General features: G+C 45.6%; 1 protein-coding gene across 1 annotated transcript; it reads left to right on the top strand.

The window, feature by feature from the left end:
• Positions 1–3,886: 3,886 nt before the first annotated feature.
• On the top strand, positions 3,887–7,658 carry LOC124657278 (probable inactive purple acid phosphatase 27). Its single transcript, XM_047195855.1, has 10 exons — positions 3,887–4,063; positions 4,966–5,057; positions 5,157–5,223; positions 5,327–5,446; positions 5,530–5,622; positions 5,712–5,841; positions 5,999–6,080; positions 6,155–6,287; positions 6,493–6,698; positions 6,821–7,658. The coding sequence occupies exons 1-10, from the start codon at positions 3,887–3,889 to the stop codon at positions 7,485–7,487; spliced, it is 1,767 nt and encodes a 588-aa protein (XP_047051811.1). The 3' UTR covers positions 7,488–7,658.
• The last annotated feature ends 13,739 nt before the right edge of the window (positions 7,659–21,397 follow it).

The raw sequence follows: 21,397 nt of genomic DNA on the forward strand, positions 1-21,397 counted from the left end.
GTAGTACTGGTATAATTTCTTTGAGAAGCTGTAGCTAGCATTCATGGCGTACTTGGGGAGATAGCGCCAGCTACTGACTCCCCAACTTTACTTAACGTTAACCAAGCTGAAACTCTGAGCTCAATTCTCGCCGTCCTGGGCGGCTAAGCGAGCTCAACTCTCCCCAACCTTTCGCTTGATTTGGAGCGTTCTTGCGCATCCAAAGATCTCGTTTTCAGTCCTCAACGCTGTCAGTCAGTCGGTCATCCTAGCATATGAATCCTTGGCCAGTTGGCCGAAGCACGCGCGCTATGCAATAGGGGCCAGTTGTCGGCCGTCCTGGCATGCCTGGCCAGTTGTACGAGCTGTGATATGTATCTTGGCTCCGCCCACTATGGAGCCATGCCGTTTTGGGGAAATAACTCAGAGGCCCATTGCTGGGCTGTCCAAACCAATTAAGCCACTCATTTTTCTTGTATATTCTGACCCCGGCCGCCCTCTATCTCCCTCTCAATCCACACTCTAGTTCCCCATCAAATTCCTCCAGATCTATTGATTTTCTTCATGGATTTCGACTCCCCTTTGTCCTTAGAGGTAATCTTCTCCATTCTCCCTCTTTTTGTTCGATTAATTTTGTGGGATTTGGCGCTTTTTGTCATATATGGTGAAACCCTAGGGATTACATTTAGAAGGTTGATTGTTCATGTTTTGACTAATGTTGGCTCGTGAGATGGTTATGGAACATTAGGTGTAGGAATTGGTGCTTAGAGTTAGGGTATTGTAATGTATAGTTATAGTAAGGGTTTGTAGGTTAGGCTTATATTTTATATCGAAATTCGCATGACTTGTTAGACATTGATATTCGTAATGCTTTGGTTGGCGCCAACATAATTGTTCTCGGTGCATTTCGATTGTTGTCATTGTTTCTTTTGATGGCAAGAATCATAAATGTTCATCATCTGGACAAGGCTGGTTTCTTGAAAGACAATGCCGAGTGTGTTTACCCACGAGAGGTCGTCATGGTGTTTGTCACTACTCCTACCTACGTTGAGGTTGTGTAAAAAGTGAGGTTAGATTTGAAGTGGATGGAGCCAAGTGATGCATGTGAATTGCTTGGAAGGTATAATGCAGGGTTTGGACATCACAACAGACATGAGTAACCACGGCAATGCCCATATATGATGGACTTGAGTTTGGGGAATAGGCGTAATGGTGGTTTCGACGGTTTACAAGCACAACCACAAGGGACAAAAAGAGGTTTACCCAGCTTTAGGCCTGCGATGGAGAAACCCTACGTGGTGCTTGTTTGTTTGTATTATGGATATAGATTACAGGGAGTCGTCAAGAAGGCAAAGTTGATGTTGATCTAGTGTAGCTAGGGTTTGACATATCACTCTTTTTTTATTGCCCTTGCTCGGTGGCCCCTCCTGGCTTTTATAGACGAAGCCAAATCCCAGGTTACCGAGTCCAGGTAGATTACAATGATTAGAACTTTCCTTACTGAGCCAAAACCTTATTACACACGTTGAGTCCACGGACCTTTAAATGTCTCACGTGGTCCAACTTTATCTTGATGATGAGATTCTTATGGGCCTTTGCTTAAGCCATACCAAGTATACCAATATGGGGGACCCATTTAGGTGCACCTACATCATTAGCCCCCGGGTGTCTAAGGGAGTCGAAGACTCGCGTAGAGACATAGTTTCATCCCTATCTCCAGTTTAGAGTCGACAATGCTATAAAGCGACAATATTGACCTGGAAGTTCATCGGGATTGAATATAATGTGTTTTGAAATCATAGGGATATTGATTAACGCATCTGATTCAACCGATGGATCGGAACCAGTTGATTTCTCTTGGACAAAAACAACGCAACCTACTCAAATTCGAGTCCCCGGACTCGAATTCGGTATACGCTAGGTGTAACTCGACTCATACCACGGAGGTCTTTATCGAGTCGAGTTTCTGCTTATGTAAAGGGTACCCAACGTGTTAGTCGGAAATTTTTATATCATGCCGTTGGCACGGTATATAACTGGTAGAGCGTCGCGGAGACGAGTGCCAGACCAATAGATGCGATCTAAAGTGCTTATCTTTACGTCATGAATGCATCATCCGGATTTAATTCGATCTGTGAAGTCGATGAGGTATAGACTCGGCACTCGATGTCATAGAGGTTGCAATGCTTGTAGATGAACTCAGTAAGTTAAGAAGTTATAAACTTAATTAGGAATCAAGAAATATATAATAATACAATCTATTATTGGCTCTAGGGCATATTTCGTCCAGTCTCCCACTTACACTAGAATCATTAATCTAGTCAATATTTAAGCACTTAACATCTATGCCATTTCGGTGTCGCTCATATGCTTTGCATGTGGTGAACTTCATCAACGGATCTGACATGTTTAGGTCCGTATGTATTTGTATATCTTTACGTCTTCATGCATCACTCATTCTTGGATGAGATGGCGTTGTATTTGTTTTATCAACCGGTGGGACCTTAATTTCCTGGCTTGACCATTGTTTCCAAGAGAGCTTCATAGTATTAGCATGCTTGGAATTACACCAAGTTCGTTTATGAACTTTCTGACTCAGACGCCCTCCTTTATGCTACAAGAATGGTATAAGGTATAGACACGTGTTCTATTACAGAAAGAGGTCAAAGTAAATGAGCAAATATTTGAGGTTTCTAAACTCTTTATTTTTGGTAGACACAATGTGTCGTAGAAATGATATAGATGCCACACAGATATGTAAATATCAACGAGGATTCTCCCATAATTTGGAACCATAGTGCGTAGGATACGAGCACAAAATAGTAAAGTAATCAACCAATATTAATATTGGCAAGAATATCAACACCAATATTTTAGAGAGAAACAACTGAACAGCCTTGTCAACTTCGCAGGGGAGCTGAAGTATGATTCACTAATGTTGAGAACGCAGCTTTCGAAAATGGTGAATGGAACCTGGGTACACGAGCACCCATTTATGAAAAGTTCAAAAAAATGCTATTTAAAAGTTTCAAAAAAATTTGAAGTAAATTTTTGCATGTATATATTATGTTGATACTTACTTGTGTGCGTTTTCACAAAAATATATCATTGTGTGTGACCTACACAAAAATGACAAAATGCAAATTCCTATTCCTGTGAATAGTAGAAATTCCTATTCACTATTCTCATTTGGACATTTTGTCATTTTTGTGCAGGCCACATACAATGGTATTTTTTCGTGAAAACTCACACGATTAAGTATCAACATAATATGTACATGCAAAAATTTACTTCACATTTTTTTGAAACTTTTAAATAACATTATTTTCGTTTTGTAGGAAACTGGGTGCGCGCGCACCCAGGTTCCATTCATGCGCGTCGACGCAGCTTTGATAAATATTGCAAAGACAATCTCTTCGCCGCAATCGACATGGCGAAGCAAGCTATGAAGGAAATCGTAGAAAGACTTAATCTTCCAAAATCACCGTACGTCGTCGCGAAAGAAGATCTCATCATCGATTGAAGGACCAGAGATCATTTATTGGCAAGAAGAATTCATCACCAAGTATATTAAAAACACTATTTTTAATTAAAAACTCATCGTTCATGTTGTATGAAGATCAGTTCGTGTGAACACAAAACCGTTAAACTAGGCGCCGACGAGACCACCCTGATTTCAAACGAAAATGGTATAAATACCGTATTGTGCTCCGGCATATCCGACGAATATAAAACCAGGGAATTCCATAGCATAGCTAACACGTCGCGGAGTCAACTCCGTGCCGATCGGGTCCACTCACCCAACGTCCCGCCGCCGCCTCCTGTTCAATCGCGTTCTCTCTTGGCGCCGCACGGAACTTCCTTCCATAAAGCAAACGCAAAGCTCAGAGTAGCCGCAGCAACGTACATGGCCGCGCCGCGCCTCCTCCTCCTGCTCGCTCTCGCCCTCACCGCCGCGTGCTGGGCAGGACGCGCCGACGGGCACGGCGTGCACCCGCTCTCGCGGATCGCCATCCACCGCGCCCGCGTCGCGCTCGACGCCTCGTCCGCCGTGCGGGCCTCGCCGAAGCTCCTCGGCTCGCGGGTACGTACTACCCTACGCTCGCTCGCCCTCCGCCATCTTCAATCTTCAATCTTCTCCACTGCCCTTCCTTGTAGCTCCAGTATAGCCAAACCCGCATATTCGTTACGCCATGATTTACTGTAGGACTAGTATAATTTCTTTGAGAAGCTGTAGCTAGCATTCATGGCGTCGTACATGGGGAGATAGAGCCAGCTACTGATCCTTGAGGGAATTCCCCAACTTTACTTCTCGTTAGCCCCGTTGAGACTCTGAGCTCAATCCTCGCCGTCCTGGCCGGCTGAGCTCAATCCTCCCCGTCTTGGTTTGAAGCGTTCCTGCGCAGCCAAAGATCTCGTTTTCAGTCCTCGACGCTGTCAGCCAGTCGGTCGTCCTAGGCTCCTAGCATATGAATCCTTGGCCAGTTGGCCCAAGCACGCGCTATGCAAAACTGGCAAGTTGTCGGCCGTCCTGGCATGCCTGGATGGCCGGCCGGTCATCTTCCGTGGCTCCGTCCCAATCGCTTCGGGACAAATCGGTCACTGGGATTCGATGATGGAGTGCCGACCTCGTGGTGGCGACATTTCAGCCGAAGATGGTGGATGTCCTGATGTCCATCGTCCAAGTCAACCGGTGGACTAACACGCACAACTGCATTTCAAGTCGGCAAATGCACGCGTGCTCAACGTGGTCATGTGCTGCCATGTGGATAATATTCATCGACTACGCTTTCAATCTTATCGTTCCGGCCCCAGATTATTAATTCATAACCGATCACACGTTAACTCTGATGTCTGTCAGACTGATGTTTTGTATGAACCCTGCACGTTAATTATGAATACTTCGATGTCCGATCTCGATCGACAATACCGTTGGTTTTCAGATGCACAAAGTAACAAATTCTGACACCATGCGCGTGGGGACAGGGTGAAGATACAGCTTGGGTAACAGTAGATTTCCACGTTCCGCATGCAAGCGACGGCGACTGGATCGGAGTGTTCTCACCTGCAAATTTCAAGTATGAACTAGTACATCTCCTCCGAGTGTTCAGATATTGTAATGTGATGTGATTTGTATCTGCATTCTGATTTGATAAGTTGCTGCACTTTCCCTGCAGTGCGTCAACATGCCCCGGCTCTCATGGATCAGGCCCAGGCCCCGTGATATGCTCGGCACCCATAAAGGTTAGCTAGTGGACACATAATGAGCGACCTTCACATTACTTTCAGAGTTCAAACGGGTAACCAACTTGATGAATTGCTACCGTTTTCTTGTCCTTGTTTCCAGTTTCAGTTTGCAAATTACTCGTCAGGCTATGCCGGGTCAGGGAAAGGGACTCTGAAGTTCCAGTTGATCAACCAGCGGCAGGATTTCTCCTTTGGATTGTTCACCGGTGGACTCTCAAACGTGAGTTCACGAAACCATCATACCGTCTTGTGTGGTCCATTTTCGATACATAAACACTGACATCATGCAATTCATCTCTGTAGCCAATACTTGTCGCGGTGTCAAACAAGATTGCCTTCGCGAACCCGAAGGCTCCGGTTTACCCTCGTTTAGCGCTGGGAAAAACATGGAATGAGGTGGGTTTTCTAGCACTTCACGTCAGCTGTATTGTTTCGTTCTGATTTGGATTCTGACTCAAGGATGGGTTTTTGGCGCGTCATACTAGATGACTGTCACATGGACAAGTGGCTATGCCATCAGTGAAGCATATCCCTTTGTAGAATGGGGCATGAAAGGGAGCCGTCCTGGGCGCGCACCAGCCGGCACTGTCACATTTGGTCGTGAAAGCCTCTGTGGTACAGTGCCTATGAAACTTTGTCTCTTTTTTGCAATACCCTTGATCTAAATATACATAGTAAAATCAGCATAGAATAAAACACACAATCCATAACTGGATTACTATTTGTCCCTTAATATAACTGATGCGTCTCCCTGTACTTTCGAATTGCGCAGGAGAACCTGCTAGTACCGTTGGTTGGAGGGATCCAGGTTTCATACACACAGCATTCCTGAAGAACTTATCAGCAGACAAAGAGTAAATTCTAGCCCTGTGTCATACAAAATAGTTGTATAAGTTGTTGTTCTGACAATGCAATTTCTCCCTTGTAGATACTACTACAAAATTGGACATATGCTCCGTAATGGAAAAGTTACATGGGGCAAGCTTAACTTTTTCACAGCACCTCCTTGTCCCGGACAGAAGTCACTGCAGCGCGTTGTCATTTTTGGTGATATGGGGAAGGTAAATATACGCTACCACTAGCATTATCGCACTAAGCACTATAATAAACTTTTTGAGTAATAAAGCGCCCCTTATCGAAAAAAGCACTATAATAAACAAATTCTCCCCATGATCATATGGCAATGTGCCATTAACGGTTTGTGTTTGCCAAATGCCCAAGTCCAATGTAATTCTGAATCAACGAGGTGTTCTCATTTAATTATAGGCCGAGAGGGATGGCAGCAACGAATATCAGAATTATCAGCTTGCATCACTCAACACCACGGACGCGCTGATCAGGGACATTGACAACACCGACATCATGTTCCACATCGGTGACATCTCCTACGCCAACGGGTACCTGTCACAGTGGGATCAGTTCACGCAGCAGGTCGAGCCGATTACCTCTCGGGTCCCCTACATGCTGGCAAGGTATGCATGCTCATTCCGTTCAAAACAAGAATTTCGAGGCATCATTTCATAGCCAATTCACACACAGGCAGGTAACTTGGTTTCACTGACGATGCAACCTTGATTCTCTGATGATTATGCAGTGGGAACCATGAGCGAGATTTCCCCAACAGCGGGTCCTTTTTCAATGGCACTGACTCCGGCGGAGAATGCGGCGTGCTAGCCGAGACCATGTACTACGCACCGAGAGAGAACAAAGAAAACTACTGGTACTCGACGGACTACGGGATGTTCCGGTTCTGCGTGGCGGACAGCGAGCAGGACTGGCGCGAAGGCACGGAGCAGTACAAGTTCATCGAGCGGTGCCTCGCCACGGTGGACCGGGCGAAGCAGCCGTGGCTGGTGTTCATCGCGCACCGCGTCCTCGGCTACTCCTCAGGGTTCTCCTACGGCTACAACGGGGCGTTCGCGGAGCCAATGGCGCGGCAGAGCCTGGAGAAGCTGTGGCGGAGGCACCGTGTGGATGTCGCCTTCTACGGGCATGTCCATCAGTATGAGCGGACATGCCCCGTGTACGAGGAGAAGTGCGTGAAGGATGGCACCGTGCACGTCGTCGTGGGGGGCGGGGGCAGCCACCTGACCAACTTCACCACCGAGGTCCCGCCATGGAGCGTGTACCGGGACATGGACTATGGTTTCGGCAAGCTGACAGCGTCTGATGAGAAGACGCTGCAGTTCGAGTACCGGCGGTCGAGCGATGGCAAGGTATACGACAGCTTCACCATGCATAAGGACAAGCAGGATGTGTAGCTGTCCTCCAAGGACATGATCAAGAGGAAACCTATTGTGAAATAACAGGTTTCCTCTGTTAATTTGATGAAAACATTCGCATATAAATTCTCCTAATTCTGTATGAGTTTCATTTCCGTGTAACTACTATGTTGACTAGTTAGCTAAGGTGTGAGGAGCTCTCTGTCAAAACGACTAGGTCTACTATTATGGCTCCTGAGTTGAGAGCGGCGAGTTGATGCAAAAAGTTGAATGGGGTCATACTCAAAATCGACTTTGAAAAAGCCTATGATAAAGTTAAATGGTCTTTTCTTCAGCAAACACTCCGGATGAAAGGATTTTCTGATGAGTGGCGCGCTCTAATTAATAATGCCATTTTTGGTGGTAGTGTTGCCATAAAGGTCAATGACGACATTGGTAAATACTTCCAGACGAAAAAAGGGTTGAGGCAAGGAGATCCATTATCCCCAATGCTTTTTAACATTGTGGCAGATATGGTTGCAATTATAATTGAGCGTCCTAAGTTCGATGGCCAAATTGAAGGTGTGGTTCCCCACTTAGTTGATGGGGGCTTATCAATTCTTTAGTATACCGACGATACAATTCTATTTATGGATCATAATTTGGCAAAGGCACGTAATCTGAAGTTAATTCTTTCAGCATTCGAGCAATTGTCAGGTCTAAAGATCAACTTCCATAAAAGTGAGTTGTTTTGTTTGGGTGAGGCCATAGACGATGCCAACCTTTATGCCGAGCTATTCAGATGCGGGCTTGGTTGTTTTCCAATAAGCTATCTTGGTATTCCGATTCATCATCAGAGACTAACTCTGGCTGAATGGAAAATCATCGAAGAACGACTTCAGAAACGTCTTACTAGTTGGAAAGGAAAGCTCCTATACCTTGGGGGGGGGGGGAGATTAGTTCTCATAAATTCAGTACTCACAAACATGGTACTGTATATGATTTCTTTCTTCCAGTTATCCAAAGAAGTCTTACATCGATTGGATTACTTCCGATCAAGATTCTTTTGGCAAGGGGATAGCGAGAAGAAAAAATATTGGTTGACAAAATGGAGTGTTGTATGCCATCCAAAAGATCAAGGTGGACTCGGTGTTCACGATCTAGAAGTTAAAAACAGGACCTTGCTAGGCAAGTTGCTGGCCAGGTTATTAACGGAGGATGGTGTATGGCAACAACTGCTACGGAAAAAGAATGTAGGCTCAAAGGCGATATCCCAGGTTTTTTGGAAACCAGGGGACTCGCACTATGACAACAAAGAAATACTTCTTTCCATTTGGTTCCTTCTCCATCAGGAATGGGGCGGAGATACGTTTTTGGGAGGATCAGTGGTTGGGAACAATCACTCTTCGTGAACAGTATCCTGCCTTGTACAATATTGTTCGTTATAAAGGGGACACCTTATAGAAGGTGATGGAATCTTATCCACCCTCGGTAACGTTCAGACATGATCTTATTGGTCCCCGCCTTGACTCTTGGAACGATCTGCTTCAGCGGTTAGGTTCAATACAGTTATCTACGGGACCGATGAATTCCGTTGGAGTCTCACCAAGAATGGTGTATTCTCGGTAGCCTCCATGTAAAGCCCTTTGCATTCCTACTCAACTGATTTTAAAGAATAAATCCATCTAGAAGATGAAGATACCACTAAAAACTAAGGTCTTTGCATGGTATCTTCGTCGAGGTGTGATTCTTACTAAAGATAACCTTGCAAAACGCAACTGGCAGGGTTGTAAGAAATGTGTGTTCTGTCACGAAGATGATACAATAAAACACCTTTTCTTCAATTGTCGGGTTGCTAGATCTATATGGTCAATCATTCAGATAGGTTCTACCCTGTACCCACCCCGCAGTATTACCAATATCTTTGGCAATTGGTTAAACGGAGTGGATTCAAGGTATAAAACAACTATCCGAGTGGGAGCGATTGCAGTTGTATGGTCGCTTTGGCTGTGTAGAAACGACAAGGTTTTTAATGAAAAAATTCTTCTATTATGCAGGTTATTTACATGTGTACAACTATGCTCCGTTCATGGTCATCACTTCAACGCTTCGAGGACCGAGACCTATTTATGGAGGTATCTACACGGTTGAAGAATACGGCCAAGGAGTTTATTACCCAATTTGGGTGGCTGCATAACCGTAGGATAGAAGCCAATGGAACTGTCGACTAGTTGGCTTTTTTTTTCCTTTTATCATTTCTCCACTCTTATGTTTGAATACTGGATTCATAAACGGCTGTGTACATCTTAGCTATGCAGAGGCTGTGTGTAATGCTTGATTCTTCGAGTAATAAAGCACCCTTTATCGAAAAAGGTGCCCGATTCGCATTCACTTAGGTGAGCCTTTTGACATTAGTTTAATACAAAACTAATAACTGAAACGTAAGTAATGTTTTTATGAAATTAAACTGATATATGGGTAACGATGTGAAATGTTTTGGTAAAAGGTGAAACTGATGACATCATTGCGGTATGTTTCACAAAATAATTGTGTTTCAATTATAATTTAGTTTTATTTCAAAATTTTGTAAGTGAATTAGATCATCACATGGCTGATGTCACTGTTGTAAGTAATGTAGCCATTAAAAAGAGTTTTTTCGCTCCCAACTTCCCTCTGATATCTATTTCTATTACACAATATGGTGCACAATTGGATACATGTTAAATACTTATAACACGTGTAGACATAGAAAACTACTTCTAACATCCTCCTTTAATCACAACTTGATCAAGATGAGGTTATGCTTAAGATCTTCAAAGCTACAAACAGAATCCATCATCGGCTTTATCCTTTGAAAGGACAAATCAAAACTCCAGTTATTTATTGAGAACCTTTTTTCTCTAATGAAGTGAAAGTTTATCTTGATATGTCTGGCCCGCACATGAAACATTGGGTTTTCCCAGAGATAAGTTGATCCGAGGTTGTTACACCAGAAACATGGTGGCTAAGTCAACCTGACTCCAAGCTCCTCAAGTAAGGATTATATCCATATCACCTATGTTGTAGCATTTGATACATATTTATACTCTCCTTCGGTGCTTGACCTTGAGATTGTGGCGGCGATCCATGCGATAAGATTTGGTTTAAAGAAAACAACAAAACCTCTAGTTGGTTGACGATCATCGGCACAATCTGCTTAGTCAACAGCTGAAAAGACACCAACAAGAGTGACTTCATAAATGCCATTCCAATACCAACTCTATGCTTCACATATCTCGGCACACGCTTTGCGGCTGTCCAATCCAGAGTAGTAGGTGCATGCAAATATTGATATATTTTGTGAGTGGTATATATTGCAAGGAACCTACTATACTTCTATATTTGGTGCTATCTTCAGACCAAGCGGTTCTGCTCCATGCGTTGGTTCTGCTCCATGCGTTGTGATCTCTTTTGAGTAAGATAGCGGTGTAGGTGAACCTTTGCAGTTTTTCATGCCAACTTGAGCAAGTACATCTTAAGCATATTTTGTCTAACTCTGGACTAGTCCATCATTGGCTTTGTGTACTTCAATTGTCATAAAGTAGTGGATATCACCAAGTTCGTTAAGAGCAAACTTCTTACTTAGATCCTTCAACAGCGCACCCGTTACAACTTTTATTGAGCTAGCAACTATAGTGTCATCCACATAAATGAGCATGAAGATCATAACACTGGAATTGAGATCGATAAACAAGGATGTATTGGACTTGGAGTCCTGAAAACCAAGACGTATTAGTTGAGAGCTTAAGGGAGCATGCCATGCACAAGGTCTTTGTTTCAGTCCATAAAGCGTCTTGTCAAGTTTGCAAATATAGTTTGGTCTTCTCTTATCTTCAAAATCCGGTGATTGTTTTAAGTAGACCTCTTCTTTCAGAACATCATGTAAAAACACGTTCTTTATATCTAACTGTCATAGATTACATCCCCTGAAAATAAAGATTGCCAAGACAAGATGAATTGGGGCAATTTTAACTATCGGACTTAATGTGTCCTCATAGTCTATCCCATACATTTGCTTAAATTCCTTGGCTACTAATCTATCCTTGTATCTTTCAATGGATCCATCAGCCTTCCGGTTGATCTTATAAATCTAGGCTTAATCTTATAAATCTATCGACAGTCAAAGACATTTGTACCATGCTTGAGTGGCACCAGTTTTCATGTTTTAGTTTTCATGAGAACATCATACTCTTCATTCATATAGTGAGGTTGAGAGACACAAACATACTGATCCATCGATGTATTGCTTGGGCTGCTTAATTCCTTCGGAAGCTCTTGTAACCGGACATGACGCCGATGCCACATGGCAACCAACACTACTACTGTAATATCTAAAATAACAATTAATTTGTACTTCCTCTATTCCATAGTTTTTATTGTGATTTTAGTCAAAAGTAAATCAGTCTTACCGGAATAATCATAGGCGACGAACTTAGTTACTCCCCTGCAACTCCTAAGGGTTGTATAGAAATCTTTGTCAATAAAATTCCATGTTGAGTTCATTGTATGAGTTCTTATTTCAAAAATCCACAAGAGCACTTGGTTACACTAGATGATACCAGGCACTTTGTGGACGAGAATATCAGATCATATGTATGGAAAAGTATTAGAATCATTGTATTTTTAGTTGGTTCTTGTATTATAGGCTGCCATTTCACTACTAAGTATGGACTATACACATTTGACCACCTAAATCGCTATGAAAGCAGCCCAAAAAATTAATTTATACTCACGGAGTTTCCAAACATATACTTGCCTAATCATACACTAGAAACAACTATAAGATACATTTTGGACCAAATGTTTAGATATCTATACCACAATACGTCTACAAAATCGGTTAGTGCAGTTTTTTAAAAATAATTTATAAATAAAAATAATGTCACTATATAGTTCAGCACAATGCAAGTTTTTCTCATCGATATACATTACACATACTACCTTCATTCCAAATTAATTGACTTTGATTGAGCTCGATATAAGCTAGATCTGAGTCAATTAGTTTAGAACGGAGAGAGTATATAACAAATTACATACTTATTAACTTTGTTATATGGTTAGCTATTTGAAATAAATAATAGGAAGTTATTATCGTTTGGACTACAAGACAATGCTATAATATTTTGCAAAGAAGTATTAAATTTTAGTATAAACTCTTTTTTATTCAATCATGCGAAAAACAACGTATTGGTAGGGGTAGTGGATCGTGCCTCCAAGGGTCACGTTCGGTAGAGTATATATTGATCAATGGGTAGGTTACAATACGTACAACTCAAAACATCCTAGCTGATATCCCAACAGGAGATCAATCAAATCCTAACTATCCAAAACTAGTTAGATAACGTTACAACATGACAATATGGTTATTTATCATCCTGTGTCTATCACAACTGGTGCCAACATGTTGAGATTGCGCCTACATGCCTTAAATGCTGGTAAGGGAAGAGGCTTTGTAAAGATATTTGCCACTTGATTCTTGGAGGAGACGAACTAAATCTGAAGTTGCTTCTAAGCTGCTCTTTCTTGAACAAAGTGAAATCAACCTCAACATGATTGGTACGAGCATGCATGAAACATTGGGTTAAAAGATAAGTATGTAGCCCAAATGTTATCACACCAAAGTATTGAAATTTGATCCTAGGAGATACTTAATTCTTTGACAAGAGATTGTACCCATATACCTTCAGTCATTGCATTAGCCACTGCCTTGTATTCCAACTCAGTACTTGAGCGGGACACCATAGAAAATGGCATATCCCCCGTGGATCGCCTGTCATTAGTGTTTCCAGCCCAATTAGCATCGGAGAAGGCTGATAAAAGTGTATCAGATGTGCGAGAGAGCGTTAACCCATGACATATAGTGAGCTTAACAAACTGAAGAATGCGCTTGACATCCGTCCAATGAGGATCATGAGGAGCATCTAAAAACTGATAGAATTTGCTGACAGCAAAAGAAATGTCAGGGCGTGTAAGAGTGAGATATTGAAGTCCTCCAACAATATTGCGGTAACGGGTAGCATCAACATCACTAAGAAGTGAACCATCATGGGCGGACAGCTTGTCAAGAACTATCATGGGAGTAGCAGCGGGTGTACATTTCAGCATATTAGCTCGCTGAAGGAGATCCGTGGCGTAGTTCTTTCCGTGTGAGAAGAAGACTAGCACGCTGATGATGAACCTCAATACCAAGGAAGAAATGAAGGGAACCCAGATCCTTAACAGCAAACTCGGAGAGCATCTCACGGATCAAACAATCAGTATCAACAGAAAAAGAACTGATCACAATAATATCATCAATGTAGACCAAAAGGAACATAGTGAGATCAGACCTTCTGAGGATGAAAAGTGATGTACCCATAGTGGACACACGAAAACCAAGATCGGCAAGCACATAACTGAGGCAGGCATGCCAAGCACGAGGGGCCTGCTTTAATCCATAGATAGCCTTCTAAAGATGACACAGGTGTGAAGGACGAGTGGGGTCCACAAAACTAGGAGGCTGGCGCATAAAAAATGTTGGAGATATGCCCGAGAGGCAATAATAAAATAGTTATTGTTATATCTTAGTGTTCATGATAAATGTTTACACTTCATGCTACAATTGTATTAATCGGAAACATTGATACATGTGTGTTGTGTAAACAACCAGAGTCCCTAGTAAGCCTCTCATTTAACTAGCTTGTTGATTAATAGATGATCATGGTTTCCTGATCATGAACATAGGATGTTATTAATAACAAGATCATATCATTAGGTGAATGATGTGATTGACACACCCATAGTAAGCATAGCATGAGATCAAGTCATTAAGTTCAACTTGCTATAAGCTTTCGATACATAGTTACCTAGTCCTTCGACCATGAGATCATGTAAATCACTTACACCGGAAGGATGCTTTAACGCCATTGCGTAAATGGGTGGTTATAAAGATGGGATTAAGTATTCGGAAAGTGTGAGTTGAGGCATATGGATCAAGAGTGGGATTTGTCCATCCCGATGACGGATAGATATACTCTGGGCCCTCTCGGTGGAATGTCGTCTGGTTAGCTTGCAAGCATGTGACTAGGTCACAAGAGATGACATACCACGGTACGAGTAAAGATTACTTATCGGTAACGAGGTTGAACTAGGTATGGAGATACCGATGATCGAACCTCGGACAAGTAAAGTATCGCGTGACAAAGGGAATCGGTACCGTATGTAAATGGTTCAATCGATCACTAAGTTATTGTTAAATATGTGGGAGCTATTATGGATCTCCAGGTCCCGCTATTAGTTATTGATCGGAGAGGAGTCTCGATCATGTTCACATAGTTCTCGAACCGTAGGTTGACACACTTAAGGTTTGATGTCGTTTTAAGTAGATATGGAATATGGAATGTAGTTCGAATGTTGTTTTGAGTCTCGGATGGGATCCAGGACAGCACGAGGAGTTCCAGAATGGTCCGGAGAATAAGATTCATATATAGGAAGTCACTTTCCAAGTTTGGAAATGATCCGGTGCATTTATGGAAGGTGCTAGAATGTTCTAGAACCTTCCGGAAGAAATCACCATGGAAGGTGGAGTCCCGGATGGACTCTACGAACCCTAGCCGGCCAGCCAAAGGGGAAGGTGGAGTCCATGGTGGACTCCACCTCCATGGCCGGCCATAGGGGAAGGAAAGGGAGCAATCCCACTTCCCCTAGGTTTCACCCATATGGAAGTTTTTTGAGTTGGACTCTTATTCGGATTTTGGGCAAACCCTTGGGGGTTCCACCTATATAAAGAGAGGGAGAGGGAGAGGGCTGGCCACACCTTGGGCGCACCACCAAAGGGCTCCCAGGCCGGCGCCCAAGCACCCCCCCTCTCCCAAACCCTAGCTACTCCCTCCTTCTTCTCCCGCAGCGCTTACGACGAAGCTCTGCCGGAGATCTCCACCACCACCGACACCACGCCGTCATGCTGTCGGGATTCCGATGAGGATCTACTATATCCGCTGCCCGCTGGAACGGGGATAAGTACGTCGTCATCAACACTGAATGTGTGACTAAGTACGGAGGTGCTGCCCGACTGTGGCACTGTCAAGATCTTCTACGCGCTTTTGAAAGCGGCAAGTGATCGACTACATCAACCACGAGATCTAATCTCGTAGGCTTTGGCATCTTCGAGGGTTAGTCTCACATACATCTCGTTGCTACCATCTGCTAGATTAGATCTTGGCTTGTTATTCGTTCTTGCGGTAGGAATTTTTTTGTTTTCTATGCTACGAATCCCATCAGTGGTATCAGAGCCGTGTCTATGCATAGATTGGTTGCACGAGTAGAACACAATGGTTTTTATGGGCGTTGATGCTTTTGTTGTTTTTAGTTAGTGTACTTTGCATCTTGCGGGATGGTGGAATGAAGCGGCCCGGGCTAACTTTACATGACCGCGTCTTATGAGACTTGCTCCACGCTTGACATGCAACTTGTATTGCATAAGTGGCTTTGCGGGTGTGTTATCACCAGAATTTGACCGGATCAGAGGTGGGCCGCGATTGAAGATGGGCTTGAAGAATATACATAGAAGGAATACATGAATCGGCCTTGTATACAAAGTTTGGGCTAGTTTGCCCGTGTATCTGTACCATAGTAGGAAACGTGTCGGTTAGATGGAGTTTGGGCTCGTGCCCGTTTGGGATTATTCCCACGTTAGAAAGTCTACGGACTATAAATATGTATCTAGGGTTTATGAAATAAACAACAATCACGTTCACCACAAACCAATCTAGGCGCATCGCCAACTCCCTTGTCTCGAGGGTTTCTTCCGGGTAAGCATCATGTTGCCTAGATCGCATCTTGCGATCTAGGCAGTACACGTTTATTCGTTGTTCATGCGTTGCTCGTGCTTGAAGCCTTTTTGATGGCGAGCAACGTAGTTATCATAGGTGTTTTAGGGTTAGCATTGTTCATCGTATCATATGCTATCGTCGTGCGACCCTTAGACATCTAGCCGCCCTTACACCTATCTTGGGTGTAAGGGCGGCACCCCGCTTGATCATTATTTAGTAGATCCGATCCGTTATGGTTGCTCCTTGTTCTTCAAGGATTAGTTTAATATCTGCATGGTTAGGCCTTACAAACGGGTTGAAGGATCCAGGTGGCGCGTAGGGTGTAGTTTGCTAGCCCTAGACAGGATGCTCCGAGGATCAACTTCGTGTTGGTTTTTAGGCCTTGTCTAGGGTCGGTTTACGATCACCGTGCGTGGCCGCCGAGGCTCAATCACGAGTAGGATGTTCCGATTATGCGGTGAAAACCCTAAATCGTAGTAGGTCGTTTTAGCTTTGTCTTGATCAAGCAGGACCACCATCCGATCGTACACCTCGTACGCATCATGGGTGGATCGGCTCCTTGAGCCGATTCACGAGATAACTCGAGAGCCGATCGAGGCTCGTATTTAATGTTTACGTGTATGCCATGCGGAAACTAAGCGAGGCACATCCAACACCTTCCTGACCAGGTATAGGTCAGGTGGCACGCCCTTGCATCAGCATCGGACGTGCGTGCCGAGGCTTTGCGAGCCGTCGCTCGGAGGGACCAGGGCCAGCCGCAGTCCTGGGGGCCTCCCGGCTCTACAGTGTTGCCCGTCGCTGCTCGCCGGTGGGTTTCTGACCGCAACACATTTCTGGCACGCCCAGTGGGACCATCTTCGACATCAACCGCATCGCCATCTACATCTGAGATGGCGGAAGGCACTCCAGTCAAGTACGAGGATCTGACCGACGAGCTCAAGAAGAAGCTTGACGAGATCAAAGCAGTCCTCGAAGCCGACCTCATCGGCTCTTTTCACAGAACCCGCTCACATGGCATCGGGTGGAAAGGGTTCTCACCTGAGGCGCTCGATGGAGTGGACCTGTCCACCCCGTCAGAAGAACGCACCAGGTCGCTGCGTCAGGAGATTAACTTCATGGTGGCTCATTCGCTGCACCGCCATTCTGAGAGCCTGGTGAACACTTTGGAGCGTGTCGCTCTGCGCGTGATCCAGGAAATCATGAGCCATCAGTATTCTCCGTCAGGACCAGCTCTGGGGACTCACCAAGGAGAGATGCCACTCCAGTCCCGTCCACCGCTGCCGTTCGCATTGGCAGCACCAGAAGTGCCGAGTTCATCGGCATACGTCGTCTACAAGATCGGTGGTGACCCTAGTGACTACCAATTCATGCATGAGGCGCCTAAGGAGATCCCTCACGGATACACGTGCGCATACGTGCCAGACTGCAGTAACTGGGCACTCTCGAACCAGGCTGCAACAGCAGGGACTTCCGGGACAGCAGGAGGAACTTCGGGAACAGATCTTGAGAAGCAGACGTGGCTAGCTAAGTATGCCACTCCGACAAACCTCCAGAGCTCAGCTCCTGCAGTTGGCTCAGAGCTGGAAAAGCAAGCATGGCTGGCTAAGTATGCCACCCCGGCGAATCTTCAGAGTTCGACGCCTGCAGCCATCACCGCGGATCAGATCTGTACAATCCTGAAAGACCAGTTCGGCATGATGCCGAAAAGGAGGACAATCGGCTATTCCAAGCCGTACCCCAACGAGTACGAGTTGATCCCGCTACCACCCAAATATCGGCTCCCTGATTTCACCAAGTTTAATGGATCAGATGGTTCCAGCTCCATCGAGCATGTGAGCCGATATTTGGCACAGCTGGGCACGATCTCAGCATCAGACGAGCTGTTCTTCGCACAGTCCCTCACAGGATCGGCTTTCGGGTGGTACACATCGCTGCCACCAGACTCAATCCGGACTTGGAAGCAGTTGGAAGAGCAGTTCCACGTACAGTATCACTCAGAGGCTTCCGAGGCTGGCATTGCCGATCTAGCACAAGTACGACGAAGCGCGGGGAAACGAGTGTCGGAATACGTCCGGCGCTTCGGGACCGTTAGGAACCGATGCTATTCGGTTCATGTCACCGAAAAAGAAGCGATCGAGTTGGCGGTGGTGGGTCTCTCATCATCGATCAAGGACGTGGCCTCCCAAGCAGACTACCCTTCACTGGCGCACATGGTGCAGAAGCTATCAGCATATGAACAGCGCCACCCAGATGTTTACCTGGATAAATTCAAGCGTGCGGTGGTCCTGGTTGAGGCAGATGAAGATGAAGGTGCTGCGGGAGATCAAGAGGTAGCAGTGGCTGAATAGACTCGGGGGGCAAGCCCCGTGTCCTGTAAATGGGTTAAGCCACAAGGTCCTCCAAAAGGTTTTGACTTCGACGTGACCAAAGCTGAGCAGATTTTCGACCTCTTACTCAAGGAGAAGCAGCCTAAAGTTACCCGAAGGCCACAAGATCCCCACGGTGCGAGGAGCTGAACGGAAAGCCATACTGCAAGTGGCATAACACGTTCACCCACGCCACCAACGACTGCAGGGTGTGGTGTCAGCAGGTCCAAATGGCGATAGAACAAGGGCGTCTAATTTTCAGCCAGTATGCCATGAAGGTCGACACACACCCCTTCCCCGCCGTTAACATGGTGGAGTGCACTTACCATGGAGGGTGCCAGCCAGGATTCTCGTGCAATGTCAACATGGTAGGGCCTGGGCACCACTCTGGTAAGGACGGAGATGAGGGCAGCTGCTCTCATAGCAAGGACACAGAGGAAGCCGCTCCACGCGATCGGCTCCGTCACGATGGCAAGCGCTACATCACGAGAGGGAGAAGTGAGGAACGTAAGATATCAGCGACCTCTCTCGATCACCTCCTCAACAAGTATGTGGGTCAATATGACCAACGCCGGCGATACAACGACGATGATGAAAGAGATCGTCTGGCTAGGGACGCCAGGAGACACCGTCGGCATGATCACGACGAGGAGAGATATGAGCGCCACGCCAAGGAAAAGTCGAGAGAGCAAGACGACGTGGATAGGCACTGGGACTGCCCCTTCTTCGGACACTCGCTGGGATTCAGGAATGAGCCGATTACCTACAATCGGCAAGCTGCCCGTAATGTAGACAAAAGAAGAAGGATGCAGCTAACGTGTCCGTGTTCAAACGTCTAGGGCCTCTCCCGCCTCGGAACAAGCACCGCTGAGTCCGCTCGGGTAGAAGATCTCGAGGAACTAGAGGACGATGATGAAGAAGACAAGTATCATCGGCCAAGGTGGTGCCCCGATGGGCTCAGCCGTTCCCAAAAGCGTAGGGTTCAGCGACTACGTGGGTTGGAGGAAGCCGAAAGGTTATACCTGCACACGTTGAGGAAGGCGCGGCCTGATCTGGCCGCTAAAATTCAGCGAACCCCTGGACGAAGAAGGTCGGCCACAAAGGAAAGAGTGGCGCCCAGACAAAAGAAAGCCGATGATGAGACATCGGCTGGCACAAACATGGTGTTCATCCTTCCAACGGAGTTTAGTGCTCCAGGATTAGAAGAAGCACCTGTGGCACAACTTGACTGCGGCCCACGGCCGGTTATCTTTGAGAAGCCACGAGAAAAAAGCTACAGGCATCTGAAGGCCCTGTACTTGCGAGGCTACATCAATGGGCAGCCTGTCAACAAGATGCTGGTGGACACCGGAGCGGCAGTCAACATTATGCCATACTCCATGCTACGTCGGTTGGGACGCTCTAGCTCGGATCTGATCAAGACCAATGTGACACTGAGTGATTTCAACGGCCAAGCATCCGACGCACAAGGTGTTCTCGAACGTGGATCCGACCGTAGGAAGGAAAACCATCCCTACGACGTTCTTTATTGTCGACAAGCAAGAGCACTTATGTCTGTCCTACTAGGGAGAGATTGGATCCACGCCAACCGTTGCATTCCATCCACGATGCACCAATGCCTAATACGATGGGATGGAGATGAAGTAGAAGTCATCCACGCAGATGATTCAGCCGAAATTTCAACGGCCGGCATGAACGTTTGGGAGACATCGGGCCAAGAGCCACTCTCGGGCATCAATTTGGACGACTCGCGAGCGCATAGACGTGACAAAGGACGGGGTTAGGCTGGTTTTATCCACCGGCCTAACCGTGTAACAAAGCAACATCTATGGACAAACGTGGCGATGCCGATCCATGTGATCGGCCCCAAGGATCTATGAAGGAACATTGCAAAACCTTCATTGAGCAATTCAACATGGAGGCCGATTCCAGCAATCGGCCAAAATTATCTTCGCCATGCGTTCTGCCTAGGTTCAACATCGATTTAATGGGCAATAAGTTTACGTCGGAAGAAGTCCACACTGGTCCTAACCGAGCCGACGTTCACATATAGTGCCTTGGCTAACCACAGAGCCGATATCAGCAGATACCTGGCAGAATCGGCTCGGGGGGCACCCAATCAGATGAACATGTGCGATACATGTGCAGTGAAACATTGGGGGCCGATAGAAAAATCGGCCCGTAAAAATAAAAAAAATTCTCATGATATACAGCCGATGCACGGACATCGACTTTAGAGCTAAGGAACAAAGCCGATGCACGGCCATCGACTTTAGCACAAACTTCATGGGATCTACCAGTTGCGTGTTTCAACCTCCAAACTCTGTGTCAGAGGAGTTTTGTTTCTAAGCCGCTGTGTGATCATCTGCAATATCGGCTTTCAACGGAAGAAAGGTGATCGGCTCTGGCTGGCTCAGCGTGGTAGCTTTCTCAGGAGTGATCGATCGAGCTCAGGTCCATTTGTCTGAATCGCGTGTCCTCATCTCTGTTTTCGCCTTGACTGAGGCTCGGGGGGCAGCTGACCTGGTAGATGCTCTGTTTTCAGAAGCCGATTGGAGTGTCATCGGCTGGTCCTGCGTCGCAATCTTCTTCGAAGGTGGTGAGTTCTTGCAAAAGAGGGATCCATCATCACCGATAGGGAGTTGGCTCTGGGCTATCTGGTTGCTGCAAAGGAACAGAGCAGGATTATGAAGTGTCACTGAGGAGATTTGCGAGCAGGTGATATCTGTTCTGTAGAAGTATCGGCTTCAGCGTC

The sequence above is a fragment of the Lolium rigidum genome, chromosome 5 (genome assembly GCF_022539505.1).
Source record: "Lolium rigidum isolate FL_2022 chromosome 5, APGP_CSIRO_Lrig_0.1, whole genome shotgun sequence".
Lineage (NCBI taxonomy): Eukaryota > Viridiplantae > Streptophyta > Magnoliopsida > Poales > Poaceae > Lolium > Lolium rigidum.

Coding starts and splice junctions, on each gene's coding strand:
- LOC124657278 (XM_047195855.1), top strand. CDS start 3,887: ATGGCCGCGCCGCGCCTCCTCCTCCTGCTCGCTCTCGCCCTCACCGCC. Junction 4,064..4,965: donor CGAAGCTCCTCGGCTCGCGG/GTACGTACTACC, acceptor GCGTGGGGACAG/GGTGAAGATACAGCTTGGGT. Junction 5,842..5,998: donor TGGTCGTGAAAGCCTCTGTG/GTACAGTGCCTA, acceptor CGAATTGCGCAG/GAGAACCTGCTAGTACCGTT.